The sequence below is a fragment of the Neoarius graeffei genome, chromosome 27 (genome assembly GCF_027579695.1).
Source record: "Neoarius graeffei isolate fNeoGra1 chromosome 27, fNeoGra1.pri, whole genome shotgun sequence".
Taxonomy (NCBI): domain Eukaryota; kingdom Metazoa; phylum Chordata; class Actinopteri; order Siluriformes; family Ariidae; genus Neoarius; species Neoarius graeffei.
The window spans coordinates 16,602,164-16,620,455 of NC_083595.1; the positions used below are offsets into that span (position 1 = coordinate 16,602,164).

General features: G+C 42.6%; 1 protein-coding gene across 1 annotated transcript in view; it reads right to left on the reverse strand.

Moving 5' to 3' along the window:
- Positions 1–4,292: 4,292 nt before the first annotated feature.
- The window catches only part of il1rapl1b (interleukin 1 receptor accessory protein-like 1b), a 1,244,729-nt gene continuing 1,230,729 nt past the window's right edge, over positions 4,293–18,292 (reverse strand). Inside the window, exon 11 of the mRNA XM_060911511.1 lies at positions 4,293–5,017. Within this exon, the coding sequence (XP_060767494.1) occupies positions 4,293–5,017 (725 nt within the window). The remainder of the gene's footprint in view (positions 5,018–18,292) is intronic.

Below are 18,292 nucleotides of genomic sequence, written 5' to 3' on the forward strand. Positions count from 1 at the left end.
TGCATATCATTTGTCATTTTATATAATAATCACCACTCTTTTAGCATGATTGTGTGAGGAACAAATACTGGATCATGACCAAAGTCTTTATATTCACTTATGTGATTATGGATACCACTGCATTCTCTTTCATAACCTGGGAATGATCACTTCTGTTTAAACAACAATAAATACATGTTTAAAAAGAAAAATAACAATAATAATAAGAATAAACAGTGATTTCCACTGCTCTGCACACACTGACAAAATGCAGAACAGCTTCAGTTTTGCCTATTTAAAGTACAGTTGCAAAGCTCGTCCCAGATTAGCCTCTAAAATTGACAGAGCTGTAAAGCGTCTGCCAGCACAATCATGCACGCAAACCCCAGTGCTGACACAGAGCTACAGCACGTCTGATGATGACACTGTATCATAGGTTGGTAAGAACGGTGGAAGTGTTGTTTGGAGGCTGCTCCAAGATCAGCTTTGCATTTCATCATTAAATGGTAATGAATGTGGAAGGGAACAGCTGGATCCGAGATTAACCCTAAAGCTTGGTTGTCTTATGCACCTCAACATGAGGCCATGGATATAAACAACCTCATTCTCAGCCTCATTGAAAATTTAGAAAACAAGAATTTTAACAAGCAAGATGTAGGAATGAAATAGTGAATGACAGCAGAAAAGTTATCTTTTCCTAATTTTTATACAAGTTGGCTTGGCAAATTGTATAAAAATCTCCCGGGACTATGCTAATGTACAGTGCCCTCCAAGATTATTAGCACCCAATGTAAAGATTATTAAAAAGGATTAGAAAAAAAATCCACCTGCAAACTTGCCTGGAAGAGGATCCAGGTTTATTTTGCCTCCACATACAGTGAGGAGGATGGAGAATGGTAAGAGAGACAAAAAAAAAATTCTCAAGGATCAACTGTTGGTGAATAATAAGAAAAAGCAAAATCTTGAGGTTTTCAAGTCTCCAAAACAGACACTCACCGTCATGCCAACAGATTATTTAGAAGGTTTGCCAGAAAAAAAAAGCCTTTTCTGTCAGTTAGTCACAAATGTAAGCACCTGAAGTTTGTGAAATGCTACTACAACTTTGACTGGACCGTGTTCTATGGTCTAATGAAACAAAAATGGAGCTTTTTTGGCAATAAACACTCAAGGTGGGTTTGGCGTAGAAAGGATGGCTATAATGAAAAGAACCTGATTCCAACTGTAAAATATGGTGTAAGTTCTGTTTTGGGGCTGTTTTTCCACCAAAGGCCCTGGAAACCTTATTAGGGTACATGGTATCATGGATTCCATGAAATACCAGCAGCTTAACTCAAAATCTGGCTGCCTCTGCCAGGAAACTAAAACTGAGTTATCATTGGACCATTGCCATGGCCATCTCAGTCCCCTGACCTGAACCCCATTGAAATCCTGTGAGGTGAGCTGAAGAGGAGAGTGCACAAGAGAGGGCCAAGATGATCTGGAGAGATTGTGTAAAGAGGAATGGTCTCAGATGCCCTGCTCTGTTTTCTCCAACCTTCTAAAATGTTATAGAAGACTCAATACTGTTATACTGACAAAGGGAGGCTGTACAAAGTATTAAATCCAGGGGTTCCAATAATAGTGACATGTTTTTGTTGAAAATAATTATTTCTTGATGAGGGATTTGGTAAACTGGGATGTATGTATGCTGTCAATCCCCCACTCGCTTGCTCACTCAAGTTTGTTGACAGTGTAGAGGCTGGCTGCTTTATGTCCCGGGGCCCCCTCATGCCTGTGTCTCCCCTTTTAGTTATGCTGTCATAGTTAGTTTTGCCAGAGTCCCTGCTTGTACTCAGCGCAAAATGTATACTGTTCCTACTTATTCAGGTGACATTGGGCATACCTAACAACCTTTGTTTTCTCCACCCCCCCCAATCTGTTCCTCTGAGTTACATGTCAATCCTGAGATCGAGATGCTGACCTCTTCTGCTCCTCGGACCTGCCTGATCCATCCTGATGCCCTATGTCTGGTTGGAGTCTCATCACATCACTCCTGTGGAGGACGGCCCCATGTGGACAGTTGAAAGTCACACTTTGAAGATGCTCTGGACATTTACAGTGATGCTTTTATGGCTGAGGGCTACAGTTGACTTGCTAACTTTAGGACTGCCGTTGTCTTGAACAGTTTTGCACTCAAGTTTCCATTAATGAAGAGTTATAACATCAACGAAACTGACTTCATGTTAAAACTGTTAATGTTATAGTCATGTTGTCTGTTGTTGCCCAAATGAAGCTGGGTTCCCTTTTGAGTCTGGTTCCTCTCGAGGTTTCTTCCTAATGTCGTCTGAGGGAGTTTTTCCTTGCCACTGTCGCCACAGGCTTGCTCACTGGGGATAGAGTAGGGATAAAATTAGCTCATGTTTTAAGTCATTCAAATTTTGTAAAGCTGCTTTGCGACAATGTCTATTGTTAAAAGTGCTATACAAATAGACTTGAGTTGATTTTCTCTGAATAAATATATTTCAATTGCAGGATGGGTTTTTCTCATTTTTTCAGTGTGAGATGAAGCGACTTCACCAAAAGGTGAGTTTTTTCTAACCCTTTTTACTAATCTTTACAAGGGGTGCCAATAATCATGGAGGGCACAGTAAATGTAATGAACCAAAACAAATACATTTTTGCATCTGGTGTTCACAAAAGGTTTAGTTTTGGAAAAGCGGGAGAATAACTCTCCTCCACATTTCTGTCCATCAGACTTGGACACTTGAGCTGCTCCTGACAAAACTGGAGCTCCGACCTGGCCATTTTCTGTCTGTAAGTGAAATTGTGACTAGTTCGTCACCTACATTTCATTCCAGCTTCTATTCCAAACCAAAGATGAGGCACAGAGAGGATGTGATGTCATGACAGTATGTTCCTAACAGCAAGTGAGCACATATTCAATGCGGCTCCATGACAGGAAGTGAATAATGTATAAGTGAGTGTGCAAAGAGGCACTAAACTGGAGCTTAAAATGTTTTCATTCGTGAATGGAAAATAAGAAGAATCCTGATTAGGTTTGATGTTGATGATATGAAATATTTTGTGAATATATAATTATATAATTAACATATAATTATATAATTATTTAATAAAACGAATACATATCTAGTTGCTATGACACTCAGAAATGACACTTTTGCCATGTATAAGATAAAAACACAAATATACTTTTTCCCCTCTTACCCCTTCACCCATCCCTGATTTAAGACTTTGACAAAAACAAATGAAAAGTACTTTCATTTTTAACTTTCAAATTAAAGGTAGGTCTTTATGCAAACAAACCACTCTACACCTCTGTTTAGTGGAATGAAATGTGACTATGTCTTTCCAGGCATTTTTTGTTGTTATAAAAATATACTTCTTTCTTTTAAAATAATAGTTTTTTTTTAATGGTGAATGTTTTTTTAACTACCAAGCTAAACAGCAAAGCTGTTGGTTTTCTCTTTTTGATAGAAATAATTAATATTTCATGAGAGAGAGAGAAAGAGAGTACAGAGACACTAGATCATCATCATGTCGAGGCATTTTGCTTCCTCTCGTGTCTTCTGCTTGGTCATTTGTTCAGGAAGAAAATTAACTCCCAGACTTCTGCTCTTTTTGCATAATCGAGTTTTGTTCATGAGTCTCTAAAAACTGAGATACCCACTGTTCAACCGTCAACCAAAGAAAAAAAAATACAACATAACGATATTCTCTCAAAGAAAACATCACAATGCCACAAATCCCAAAACACTTTAAAAAAAAAAAAAAAAGACAAACTTGAAAAGTACATTTTGAGGAAAATGCAAAAAAAAAAAATCTTTATGCCTTACAGATCTCGTCAAGAAAAATATATATATCATAATGATAATTAAAAAAAATAGATACAAAACATTTGGATGATAAAAAGTAAAAGAACAGAAATGTAACTGAAAAAAATACCAATGCTACAAAGAAATCTCAAATATATGTACAAGACCCTGTATTCCTTGAGAGAGAGAGAGAGTGTGTGTGTGAGAGAGAGAGAGAGAGAGAGAGAGAGAGAGAGAGAGAGTGTGTGTGAAGGTCTGAAACGCAGCAGCTTCTCTGTGTGTGTGTATTTTTTTTTTTATAGACCTTTGCACTCACAGCTTAAACATATTCAGGCCCAGTGAACCTGGACTTCTCATTTTGTTTATGCCTGTGAATGAAAGTTCAACAGCAGCAACAGCGGTCCATATGATCTGTTTGTTTTTTTTTATTGACATTACTAAAGGTGTCACCAAGGTTCTAAAGACTGTTGCTAAAAAATAGTCTTTTTCTAGTACCAGATGTCACCAGATGACGCTGGAGATGCTTGTCTCACGTGGTAGCAGTGGCAACATCGCGTTATTGGCGTGCTGCTCTTCCAGCTGTTGCTGCTGCTCGGTGCGCTGTGCTTTGCCCTGTGTTCGCTGTCCGTTTAGCAGAGTCATAGGGATGTTGCAGTAGGTATGATGGGTGCCCAGCGTCGCCAGCGGTGGCATGTCATACCCGTAACTGCGGTAGTAGTGTTTCTGTCCGAGAGGAGCGTGGCAGCTGCTGTTGCGGAAGGCAGAGCGCAACTCGGGTCGTGCCGTGGCCACAGCCGTGGAGGTGGCCGCAGCCATTGAGAGAGCCGAGACACTCTGCAGCTCACCAGCATCCAGTGCCTGCTCATGTGAGAGCTCATGCGAGAGCTCGTGTGAGAGTGGATGCTCACGTCGCTTGAATGGCATCTCGTACCGTAGCCGCTTCCAGAACTTGCTTTCCAGCTTGCTGCCCTCAGGCCCGGGCCAGCGGATGACGGTGAGCAGCTTAATGGTGTGCTTAAGTGCCTCCACCTCCTGGTAATTGATGGTGTCGCGCAGCTCGGCACACTCAATCAGGATCACCTTGATCTCGCCGCTCGCCAGCATGCTGCGCAGACGTGTCTCCAGCTCGAAGATGCTCCAGCCACGCCGCACCACATAGCTTGGTGTCATGACGATGATGAGCCGCCTGCTCTGGTCCACGCAGCGTGCAACATCTTCAATGTAGGCTTAGGCAGAGAGGAAAGAGATGGAAAAGAGGAAGAAATAAGGATCTAAGGATATTATAGGCACGTGGTTAAATACAGTGGTGCTTGAAAGTTTGTGAACCCTTTAGAATTTTCTATATTTCTGCAAAAATATGACCTAAAACATCATCAGATTTTCACACAAGTCCTAAAAGTAGATAAAGAGAACCCAGTTAAACAAATGAGACAAAAATATTATACTTGGTCATTTATTTATTGAGGAAAATGATCCGATATTACATATCTGTGAGTGGCAAAAGTATGTGAACCTCTAGGATTAACAGTTAATTTGAAGGTGAAATTAGAGTCAGGTGTTTTCAATCAATGGGATGGCAATCAGGTGTGAGTGGGCACCCTGTTTTATTTAAAGAACAGGGATCTATCAAAGTCTGATCCTCACAACACATGTTTGTGGAAGTGTATCATGGCACGAACAAAGGAGATTTCTGAGGACCTCAGAAAAAGCGTTGTTGATGCTCATCAGGCTGGAAAAGGTTACAAAACCATCTCTAAAGAGTTTAGACTCCACCAATCCACAGTCAGACAGATTGTGTACAAATGGAGGAAATTCAAGACCATTGTTACCCTCCCCAGGAGTGGTCGACCAACAAAGATCACTCCAAGAGCAAGGTGTGTAATAGTCAGCGATGTCACAAAGGACCTCAGGATAACTTCTAAGCAACTGAAGGCCTCTCTCACATTGGCTAATGTTAATGTTCATGAGTCCACAATCAGGAGAACACTGAACAACAATGGTGTGCATGGCAGGGTTGCAAGGAGAAAGCCACTGCTCTCCAAAAAGAACATTGCTGCTCATCTGCAGTTTGCTAAAGATCACATGGACAAGCCAGAAGGCTATTGGAAAAATGTTTTGTGGATGGATGAGACCAAAATAGAACTTTTTGGTTTAAATGAGAAGCGTTATGTTTGGAGAAAGGAAAACACTGCATTTCAGCATAAGATCCTTATCCCATCTGTGAAACATGGTGGTGGTAGTATCATGGTTCAGGCCTGTTTTGCTGCATCTGGGCCAGGATGGCTTGTTATCGTTGATGGAACAATGAATTCTGAATTATACCAGCGAATTCTAAAGGAAAATGTCAGGATGTCTGTCCATGAACTGAATCTCAAGAGAAGGTGGGTCATGCAGCAAGACAACGACCCTAAGCACATGAGTCATTCTACCAAAGAATGGTTAAAGAAGAATAAAGTTAATGTTTTGGAATGGCCAAGCCAAAGTCCTGACCTTAATCCAATCGAAATGTTGTGGAAGGACCTGAAGCGAGCAGTTCATGTGAGGAAACCCACCAACATCCCAGAGTTGAAGCTGTTCTGTACAGAGGAATGGGCTAAAATTCCTCCAAGCCAGTGTGCAGGACTGATCAACAGACACCAACGTTTAGTTGCAGTTATTGCTGCACAAGGGGGTCACACCAGATACTGAAAGCAAAGGTTCACATACTTTTGCCACTCACAGATATGTAATATTGGATCAGTTTCCTCAATACATAAATGACCAAGTACAATATTTTTGTCTCATTTGTTTAACTGGGTTCTCTTTATCTACTTTTAGGACTTGTGTGAAAATCTGATAATGTTTTAGGTCATATTTATGCAGAAATATAGAAAATTCTAAAGGGTTCACAAACTTTCAAGCACCACTGTATGCAGCATTAATGATGTGTCCTGAGAATGCTGTTGTACTGTCTCATTCTATCAGGTACATATTTAAAGCATTTATAATGTCATTTCAAATGCATTAATGTGAGACAATTTACACAAAACAGGACAAACACACACAATGAGGACATGACATAAAACAGAAGCACAGGCATTCTCTAAGAGCCAGTTTTCAGCCCAAAATCTGAATCTACTGTTTTGCGCTGACTGAATGGCTTAACAAAGAAAGCCAGAGCCACATTCAAGGACTCAACTGCAGGCTTAATCAGAAACAACAATAACACTTAAATGCAAAACCAATGCTATATGTTTCTATCAATCTCAAAAAGACAAATAAGACAACAAAGCACAACACTTTGCTGCCACTTTGGACTGTGCACTGCAAAAAATTGAAAACTGAATTTGAGAAGAAAATTACTTAATACTAGTGAAATTATCTTTCTGCATGGACAGATATTTTTACTTGATAAGACATCTTAGAATAAGTTGGTTGCAATCTAGAACTAGGTTTAATCTCAGAATTGGTGGCTTGTATTCTTCTAATAGGAAATGCTACATTGTTTCAACTATTTTCAAGATATTTTCAATTCCTAAGATATAATTTTTTTGCAGTGTGCAAAGTGTGTTTCGTGTGCCATTTATTTGGGATTTAGTCATCAAGAGATCAAGACAGATTCTGAGACCCACAAAAAACACTCAAAAAAGCAAACTGTTTCTTAATACAAGAAAAAAAATGACATTTTAAAGTGTTACTACTTACTTTGTGTCTGTCTTTCTCTCTTTGTATTTCACTTCCATCTTACTCTTAGATTTCGGTTTGTCTCTCTTACTCTGTATCAACTCCCACACACTGCACTCATGCATCCTCTTTGTCTTCACTGTCTGTGGCATGTCTGATACCAAGTTTACTAAAAGTGAGCTGATATTACAGAAATACAGTGTCTTACAAAATTATTTATCTCCCTTGGTGTTTGTCCTGTTTTATCGCATTACAAGCTGGAATTAAAATGGATTTTTGGGGGTTAGCACCATTTGATTTATACAACATGCCTACCACTTTAAAGGTGAAAATTGTTGGGTCATTGTCCTGCTAGAATGTAAACCTTCATCCCAGTCGCAAACCTCTGGCTGACTCAAACAGGTTTTCCTCCAGAATTGCCCTGTATTTAGTGCCATCCATCTTGCCTTCAGTCCTGACCAGCTTTCTTGTTCCTGCAGATGAAAAACATCTCCACAGCATGACGCTGCCACTACCATGGTTTATGAATGGAGGGTAGGGTCAGGGAAGGTAAGTGGCCGAGTCATTACACCTGGTGTCAATTAATGTGTTTGTGTGGGTGTTTCTTGCAGTGATGGAGCATAAGAGGAGTAGGAGAGCAGAAGAGGGTTGGTTGGGACCAGAACACAATGGTGTACGCTTGTGTGTGTGTGTGTGTGTGTGTGTGTGTGTGTGTGTGTGTGTGTTCATGTCCTGGTTGAGCAAGTAAGCTGAAAAGCTATAATAAACGATTGTTGAACACTAGCCCCCGCCTGCCATACTTCTGCACTCCACCCACATCAGGGAATTATCACAGTAGGGCCAAAATCCAGATGTACAGAAGGGAGCCCATCCATGGAGTCCTCGCCGTTCAAGGACCTCAATGCCCTTGGGCTGTGGCGAGGGCATGAAGCCCTCGCCACAGCCCAACAGAACGAGCATCAAGCACTGATCGCCCTCTGGAAGGAACAAGAACAATGCTTGGAGGCCTTGATGCTGGCCCAGCAAGAAGACCACCAGGCATTCTGACACCTGCTTGCGTAGGTGGGGTCCTTGACTGCCACCGCAGCGGACCCTCCCCACCTCACCCTAACAAAGATCTGCACAATGAACCGGAAGCCTTCCTCGCGCTCTTTGAGCAAGCAGCTGAAGTGTGCGGGTGGCTAGTTGAGCAGCGCACAGTTCGCCTACTTCTGCTGCTGACTGGCGAGGCACAGCTTACTGCACTGCAGCTCCCCACTGACAGCCGACTCATCTATGCTGACTTGAAGCGAGCCATTCTACAGCATGTTGGCCACTCCCGAGAACAACAGCATCAGTGCTTCTGGGCGCTGAAGTTGGAGGAGGTCGGCCGACCGTTTGCATTCAGCCAACAGCTCCGGGACGCCTGCCGACGGTGGCTGAGGGTGGATGACCGTAACGCCGAAGGAATTATCGACCTGGTGACACTGGAGCAGTTCACGCATGACTTCCGGAAGGAACGGCAGAGTGGGTCCAGTGTCATCACCCAGCGTTGCTGGAACAAGCCATAGAGCTGGCAGAGGACCAAATGGCAGCGGTTCCGACGGCAGGAAGATGTGTTTCCTCTTCTCCTCTTTTCTCTCTCTCTCCCTCTGCTTCCTGTCCTCTCCCTGTTCCCCCACCGCGGAGGCGGGGGCCGGCTCCACCCCAGCAGGTCCAATGCACCCGTGGTATCCTCTTGTTTTCCCATTCCATGTCTGTGTCTTCTCCCCTTCAGGTGAGTGACGTCCATACCACCGGTGCAGAGGGAGAGCCTGGGCCGGTATGCTGACGCTGTGGGGAATCGTCCCATGCCATGTGGCCTGTCTCTCATGCCATCAGACTGTAGAACTCCTCTCTGGGGGGGAGGAGGGGTAACAGGAGGACAGAGGACGGGAAGGAGCAGTAGCCTAGCCTAACAATAAGCAATACTGGACAATGTGCAATATAATGTGCAATATAAAGCGCAATATCTCTCCTGCTGCCCCCCTTTTCCCTTTTTTTCCCCTCCTCTCTTTCCCCCTTCCTCTCTTCCCCATATCTTATTCTTTTTATATTTGTATATGTAAATACTTAATTTAATTTAATTTATCCAGAAGTTTTTCTCTATTTCTTTTCTCTGTTTATCTGTAATGATGCTGCTGGAATCTTAATTTCCCTGAGGGAACCCTCCCAAAGGGATCAATAAAGTTTTATCTAATCTAATCTAATCTAATCTAATCTAATCTAATCTAATCGGGACATCTTCAAAGTCAGTGCTCCGTGATGGAGTTGGGAGTGGTGGTCTGGATCCCTGATGTGCCAGAAACTGCCCTCGATTGGGCTGGAGCGTATCACATACCGATAAGTGTACAAGGGGATACATATCATGCCTTGGTGAATTCCGGCTGCAACCAGACCCCAATCCACCAAAGCCTGGTGCAAGGTGAGGTATTGGGGACAGCACAAGTGGTGAAGGTATTGTGTGTGCATGGGGATGTTCACAACTACCCTTTAGTGTCCACATTCTATTTTGGGGAGAAAAGCATAGAGTAAAGGCAATGGTTAATCCTTGTCTCACCCACTCGCTGATTTTGGGGACTGATTTGCCTGGGTTTAAAGAACAAATGGAACACATGATAAGCGGTGGGTCCTGCATTAATACGCCACTGGAAGGTCCCAGTCTGGCATTGGCTGGAGAAGCTGTCACAGAGCTGTCTACGTCAGCTCCACGTCAAGGCGACATGAGAAGTGAGGAGCAGCCTTCCCCTCCTCCTTCTCTCAGGGATTCCCTTGAGGAATTCTTGTTAGAGCAGATGCGAGACGAAACTCTGTGTCATGCATTTGACCAAGTGAGAGTAATCAATGGTCAAATTCTCCAGCGCGACACCAGCCTTCCCCTATTTTGCTATTATTAAGGATAGGTTGTATCAAGTGATGCAGAACACTCAAACTGGTGAACAAATAACTCCGTTATTAATCCCAAAGAGATGTAGGGAACTCGTATTCCATGCAGCTCACTTTAATCCCATGGCCGGACACTTAGGGCAGGATAAAACACTAGCCCGAATAATGGCCCGGTTCTATTGGCCAGGGATTCCATCGGTGGTGTGCGGCATGCCACGAATGCCAATTAGCAAATCCTGCAGCCACTCCAAATGCGCCTTTGTGCCCTTTCCCTCTAATTGAGACCCCTTTTGAGAGAATTGGGATGTATCTCGTTGGGCCATTAGACTGGTCAGCATGGGAATATCGTGTAATTTTAGTCCTGGTAGACTATGCAATGCGATATCCGGAAGCGGCGCCTCTCTGCAGTATCTCTGTACACAGTATTGTGGAAGCACTCTTCCATATTGTCTCCTGGGTCAGGATTCCGAAAGAAATCCTGACAGACCAAGGCACTGTGTTTATGTCATGCACACTGCATGAACTGTATGGGTTATTGGGAATTCAGCCTATCCGCACCAGTGTCTATCACCCACAAATGGATGGTTTAGTAGAATGGTTTAATCAGACACTCAAGAACTTAATTCAGAAATTTGTAAATGAGGATGCATGTAATTGGGATAAATGGCTCAAGCCCCTGTTATTTGCAATTTGAGAGGTCCCGTAAGCCCCCACAGGGTTTTCACCGTTTGAATTATTATATGGGCGTAAGCTGCGCGGCATTTTGGATGTGTTGTGTGAAAATTGGGAGGAGGGACCTTCGCCTAGCAAGAATGAAATTCAATACATTCTTGACCTGCGCGCAAAACTCATTCACTTAACCCAGGAGAATTTGCGGCAGGCACAAGAACGTCAAGTCCAACTGTATGACAGGGGCACGTGCCTTAGAGAATTCACACCAGGAGACAAAGTGCTCATATTATTGTTCATGTTGAACTCCAAATTAATCACCAAGTGGCAAGGGCCCTTCAAGGTCATATGGCAAGTCGGGGACATCAACTATGCGGTGAGGCATATGGACAGGGGTGGGGCATTGCAAATTTACCTCCTCAACCTGTTAATGTTGGAATAAGGAGGTCCCTGTGGCGTTGGTGTCGGTAGTCCCAGAGAAGGTGGAGCTGGGGCCGGAGGTACCAAAAAAAAAAATTATTAACTTCTCAAGCCACTCTGGTCCCCTGTGGAGACCACCTTTCACTGGCCCAACTCATGGAGGTGGCCAAGTTGCAGAGGGAGTTCTCTGACATGTTCTCACCCCTGCCCAGCTGCACCCACCTCATAGAACACCACATTGAGACGCCCCTGGGGGTGGTGGTGCGGAGCCACCCTTACCGCTTGCCCAAACACAAAAAACAGGTGGTCCGGGATGAACTCAAGGCCATGCTCGAAATGGGCATAATTGAGGAGTCCCATAGTGACTGGAGCAGCCCAGTGGTCCTTGTTCCCAAATCTGATGTGTCGGTCCGATTCTGTGTGGAATATAGAAAGGTCAACGCGGTGTCTAAATTTGATGCATACCCAATGCCTCGCATTGATGTGTTGCTCGATTGGTTAGGTGCTGCTTGCTTTTATTCGACACTGGATCTAATGAAAGGATATTGGTAGATCCCCTTGACTCCTCTATCCCGAGAAAAAAAATGGCCTTTTCCACACCGTTTGGGTTACACCAATTCGTCACACTTCCTTTTGGATTATTTGGGGCTCCTGCGACGTTCCAGCGGCTCATGGACAGGATTCTCCACCCTCACGCTGCTTACGCGGCAGCATACCTCAATGACATCATTATCTATAGTCATGATTGGCCGCGGCACCTTGAACACCTTAGGGCCGTCTTAAAGTCACCGAGACATGTGGGTCTCACCGCTTACCCGAAAAAGTGTGCAATTGGGTGGGTGGAAGTATGGTATCTGGGTTTCCACTTGGGTCATGGGCAGGTGTGTCCCCAAATTAACAAGATTGCAGGGATTGTGGCTTGCCCGAGGCCCAAGACCAAAAAGGGGGTGAGACAGTTCCTGGGGCTGGCTGGCTACTATCTTAGGTTCATACCTAATTATTTGGAAATCACCAGCTCGCTGACTGATCTCACTAAAAAGGGAGCACCAGATCTGGTCCAGTGGACGGAGCAATGCCAACAGGCTTTCTCTAAAGTAAAAGCTGCACTTGTGGGGGTCCACTTTTACACTCCTCTGACATTTCTCTCCTTTTTATTTTACAGACGGACGCATCGGACAGGGGGCTAGGGGCCGTTCTGTCCCAGAAGGTGGAGGGCGAGGAACTTACTGTACATCAGCCGCAAGCTTTTGATGCATGAAACCAAATACAGCACCATCGAGAACACGCACACAGCACCATCGAGAAGGAGTGTCTAGCCATCAAGTGGGCAGTCCTCGCCCTCCAATACTACCTACTGTGATGCCCTTCCACCCTCTGTTTGGACCAAGCGCCCCACCAGTGGCTCTACCGCATGAAGGATGCCAACGTGTGGATCACCCATTGGTATCTCACCCTCCAGCCGTTCAAATTCGAGGTGGTGCACAGACCGGGGGTGAAGACGGTGGTAGCGGACTTCCTATCCCGTCGCGGGGGGTCCGCTGCAGGCTGGATAGCTCCCTGGCCTGAGTTGGGTGGTGGGGGTATGTGGCAGTGGGGGTGTGGCCGAGCATCAATTTGTGAATGGAGGGCGGGGTCAGGGAAGGTAACTGGCCAAGTCATTAAACCTGGTGGCAATTAATGTGTGTGTTTGTGTGGGTATGTTTTTCTCTTGCAGTGATGGAGCATAAGAGGAGTTGAGAGCAGAGGAGGGTTGGTTGGGACCAGAACACGACAGTGTACACTTGTGTGTGTGTGTGTTCATGTCCTGGTTGAGCAAGTAAGCTGAAAAGCTATAACAATAAACAATTGCTGAACACTTGCCCCCGCCTGCCGTACTTCTGTACTCCACCCACATCAGGGAATTATCACATCATGCTTCATTGTAGGAATGGTGTTCTCAGTGTGTTGGGTTTGTGCCACACATGGCATTTCTCATGATGGCCAAAAAGATACATTTTAGTCCCATTTGACCAGAGAATCATCTTCCAAGTGTTTGGGGAGTCTGCCACATGCTGTTGGGCAAACTCCAAGCATGTTTTCTCAAGCAATAACTTTTTTCTGGCCACTCTTCCATAAAGGTCCGCTCTGTGGAGTGTACGGCTTAAAGTGATCCTATGGACAGATACTCCCATCTCCACTGTGGATCTTTGCAGCTCCTTCAGTGTTATCTTTGGTGTCTTTATTGCATCTCTGATTAACACCCTCCTTGCCTGGTCTGTGAGTTTTGGTGGGTGGCCTTCCCTTCTCAGGTTTGTAGTGGTGCCATATTCTTCCCATTTTGCTATAATGGATTTAATGGTGTTCCGTGGGATATTCAAAGCTTGGGATATTTTTTATAACCCACCCCTGATCTATACTTCACAACTTTTTCTCTGACCTGTTTGGAGTACTCCTTGGTTTTCATGTTGCTTGCTTAGTAGTGTTGCAGTGTCAGGATCCTTCCAGAACAGGTTGATTTACACAGACATCATGTGACAGATCATATGACACTTTGATTGCACACAGTTGGATCTTAATCAACTAATTATGTGACTTATGAAGTCAATTGGTTGGACCAGCTCTTATTGAGGGGTTTCATATGAAGGGGGTGAATACCTATGCACATTCCACATTTCTGTTTTTTTCATCTTAATTATTGTTTGTGTCACAATAAAACAACAATTTGCACCTTTAAAGTGGTAGGCATGTTGTGTAAATCAAATGGTAATAACCCCCCAAAAATCAATATTAATTCCATCTTGTCATGCAACAAAACAGGACAAACATCAAGGGGGATGAATATTGTAAGCAAGACACTGTAAGCTCTTGAGAAGCGTCTGAGTGTCTCATATCATATTTATCACCTTGGCCCTTGAGCTTGCACTGCGCCAGACCTGGATCCCAATTTAGTCTAAACGCTGAGCCAGCCATGTCTGAAAAGTGAAAAACAACAACAAAAAAAACCCTACAACTGCTGAAAAAAGTTGGTGAAAGCTGTACCTCTAAGGAGTCTCGTGTCATCCTGGAAATGATCATTGGTGAAACCTAAACATAAATAATTATAGTATTCAAAGTGTGATCAAAAGACTCAGCAGTAACTTATCACAGCAAGAGTGTAGGGACTTCCACAGAAGAGAAACTGGCACCAGCTTTTTGATTTGGCATTTCCAATAAATACATAAATAAATAAACAAATAAATAAACAAACCCACCAGTTTTTCTGAGTTTAATATGGGACTTATTGGCACTGCAGGGCTAACAAAGCATATAGAAGTTACTTTTTGTGCTTGTTTGAAAAGTTTTACAAGAATTACACAATTAAGCCACCTCAAGACAGAGCACTGAGACTTATTTTACATTTTTACATACACACAGATCAAACCAAGAGATGGAAATGAAGATGTAAACAAAGGCCAAACAAAGGCCTTTGTTGACTAAAAAGATTTTCAGTGGCAGTGTGTAATAATCTTTGATATGTGCATGCTCATGTATTTACATAAAATGTAGCATAGCATAATGTGTTGTGAATTACATTTTATGATGCTCCTAAAATAAGTATAAAATGATCATTAAAACAATAACTACAGTGCTCAGCGTAAATGAGTACACTCCCTTTGAAAAGTAACATTTTAAACAATATCTCAATGAACACAAACAATTAACAAAATGTTGACAAGACAAAGTTTAATATAACATCTGTTTAACTTATAATGTGAAAGTAAGGTTAATAATATAACTTAGATTACACATTTTTTCAGTTTTACTCAAATTAGGGTGGTGCAAAAATGAGTAACCCCACAAAAAAAACTACTACATCTAGTACTTTGTATGGCCTCCATGATTTTTAATGACAGCACCAAGTCTTCTAGGCATGAGAATGAACAAGTTGGCGACATTTTGCAACATCAATCTTTTTCCATTCTTCAACAATGACCTCTTTTAGTGACTGGATGCTGGATGGAGAGTGATGCTCAACTTGTCTCTTCAGAATTCCCCATAGGTGTTCGATTGGGTTCAGATCAGGAGACATACTTGGCCACTGAATCACTTTCACCCTGTTCTTCTTCAGAAATCCAACAGTGGCCTTAGATGTGTGTTTAGTCATGTTGGAAAAATGCACAACAACCAATGGCATGGAGTGATGGTAGCATCTTCTCTTTGAGTATAGAGCAATACATCTGTGAATTCATGATGCCATCAATGAAATGCAGCTCCCCGACACCAGCAGCATTCATGCAGCCCCACATAAGGGCACTGCCACCACCATGTTTCACTGTAGGCACCATGCATTTTTCTTTGTATTCCTCACCTTTGCGACGCCATACAGTTTTGAAGCCATCAGTTCCAAAAACATTTATCTTGGTCTCATCACAGAGTATAGAGTCCCAGTAGTCTTCATCTTTGTCAGCATGGGCCCTGGCAAACTCTAGGCAGGGTTTTTTGTGCCTGGGCTTTAGAAGAGGCTTCTTTCATGGATGGCATCCATGCATGCCATTCCTCTTCAGTGTACGCCGTATTGTGTCACAGGAAATAGTCACCCCAGTTTGGCTTTCTATTTCTTTAGATAACTGCAGTGAACTTGCATGCCAATTTTCTTCAACCCTTCTCATCAGAAGACGCTCCTGTTGAGGTGTTAACTTTCATGGATGACTTGGACGTCTCTGTGAGATGGTTGCAGTTCCATCTTTCTTAAATTTTTGTACCACTTTTGCTACAGTATTCTGACTGATAAGTAAAGCTTTGCTGATCTTCTTGTAGCCTTCACCTTTGTGGTGTAAAGAAATTATTTTCTTTGGGGAATTCTGAGGAGACAAGTTGAGCATCACTCTCCATCCAGCATCCAGTCACTAAAAGAGGTCATTGTTAAAGAATGGAAAAAGATTGATGTTGCAAAATGTCGCCAACTTGTTCATTCCATGCCTAGAAGACTTGGTGCTGTCATTAAAAATCATGGAGGCCATACAAAGTACTACATGTAGTAGTTTTTGTTGTGGGGTGCACTCATTTTTGCACCACCCTAATCTGAGTAAAACTGAAAAAATGTGTAATCTAAGTTATATTATTAACCTTACTTTCACATTATAAGTTAAACAGATGTTATATTAAACTTTGTCTTGTCAACATTTTGGAAATTGTTTGTGTTCACTGAGATATTGTTTAAAATGTTACTTTTCAAAGGGGGTGTACTCATTTATGCTGAGCACTATATATATTGTGGAAATTAAATTTCCTTCACAACCATTTTCATCCATCTTCAACAAGGGTGCCAATAATTCTGCTACTAACTCTAAGTATCTCTTGCACCTCATTCTGGGTCTTTACCCCAATTAAATCCATGCTTATCAACTATTATTGAGTTATTAACAAGAAATGAATATGATGATGAACAAGTCCAAAGCCTGAGACTTCAAAACTCCAAATACTTTATAACTGCAAAAATGAATTGTAAATTAAATCAAGGTGTCAGATTGGGCTTTATTAACCCTGTGTGTTCTTCAATCTCTCTCACACACACACACACACACACACACACACACACACACACACACACAGTGATGATGAAAGGTGACGCAAAGTGGTCAAAAATGAAAGAAACAAAGATGATGAAAACAGCTCTAATAACCTGTAACTTATGTCAACCAAACAGCAATGGGGTATGAGGTTTTCCCCCACATACAGACCCTGACAGACATGGATGCACAGAAGCATGTTAACGTCATTTGCCAACTAGAAGTAATGAAAGCAGGTAATGCCATGGAAGAGTGGCAAAATTCTAATGAGGTCCTCCAGCAATGAAGTTCCTTTATAGAATGTACTCTGGATTTGAAATTAAAATGAAGTTTGAGACAATGACTGACGCTGGTGTGATGGCACAACATACATGACTCATGGAATAAAATAAGTTTAAATGAGAGACACATTTATGAGAGGACTAGAGACACTATCATAGACATACAACCACATACAATACAAATAATCAATCAGATACATGCACATGTGAAGACATATTAGTTTAGATTAGATAAAACTTTATTGATCCCTTTGGGACGGTTCCCTCAGGGAAATTAAGATAAGAGCTACTGGAGAGGCAGCCGTCTCACACAGCGCCCATAGGGTTAGTGTCCACATACTTACGATATAGAATACACTATATGGCCAAAAGTTTGTGGACATCCCATTCCATGTGTAGTCCTTCTTTACTATTTATTCTATAATATTTATTCTATAATAACCTCCACTCTTCTAGATTTTGGAGTGGATATTTGTGATCATTCAGCCATACGAGCATTTGTGAGATCAGGTATTGATGTTGAGTGAGGTCTGGGGTGCAGTCAACATTCCAATTCATCCCAAACATGTTCAGTGGGATTGAGTTCAGTCAGGGCTCTATGCAGGACACTCAAGTTCTTCCACTCCAACCTTAACACACTATGTCTTCATGGAGTTTGCTTTGTGCACAGGAGCATTGTCATGCTGGGACATGTTTAAGCCATGGGTTATAGTAAAGGGAAACTAATTCTACAGCATAAAGACATTCTGGACAATTGTGTGCTTCGAACTTTGCGGCAACACATTGGTAAAGAACCACATTTGTTTTACAAACTTTTAGCTAAATAGTGAATTTCAACCTCAAGCAAAGTTCTAGTATTTTCGAGTTTGCTTAGTGAAAAATAACTTTGATAAACAACTGTCAACTTTCAGCAGTCTCTGTCTCATCACCTGTGTTAAATGCCTCACATAAGCCTCATCGTCATCTCTGCACTTGACTGATCTCTCTTTACGATAACATCAACAAGGAATCACTGATTCATACAGTCACTTCTGTT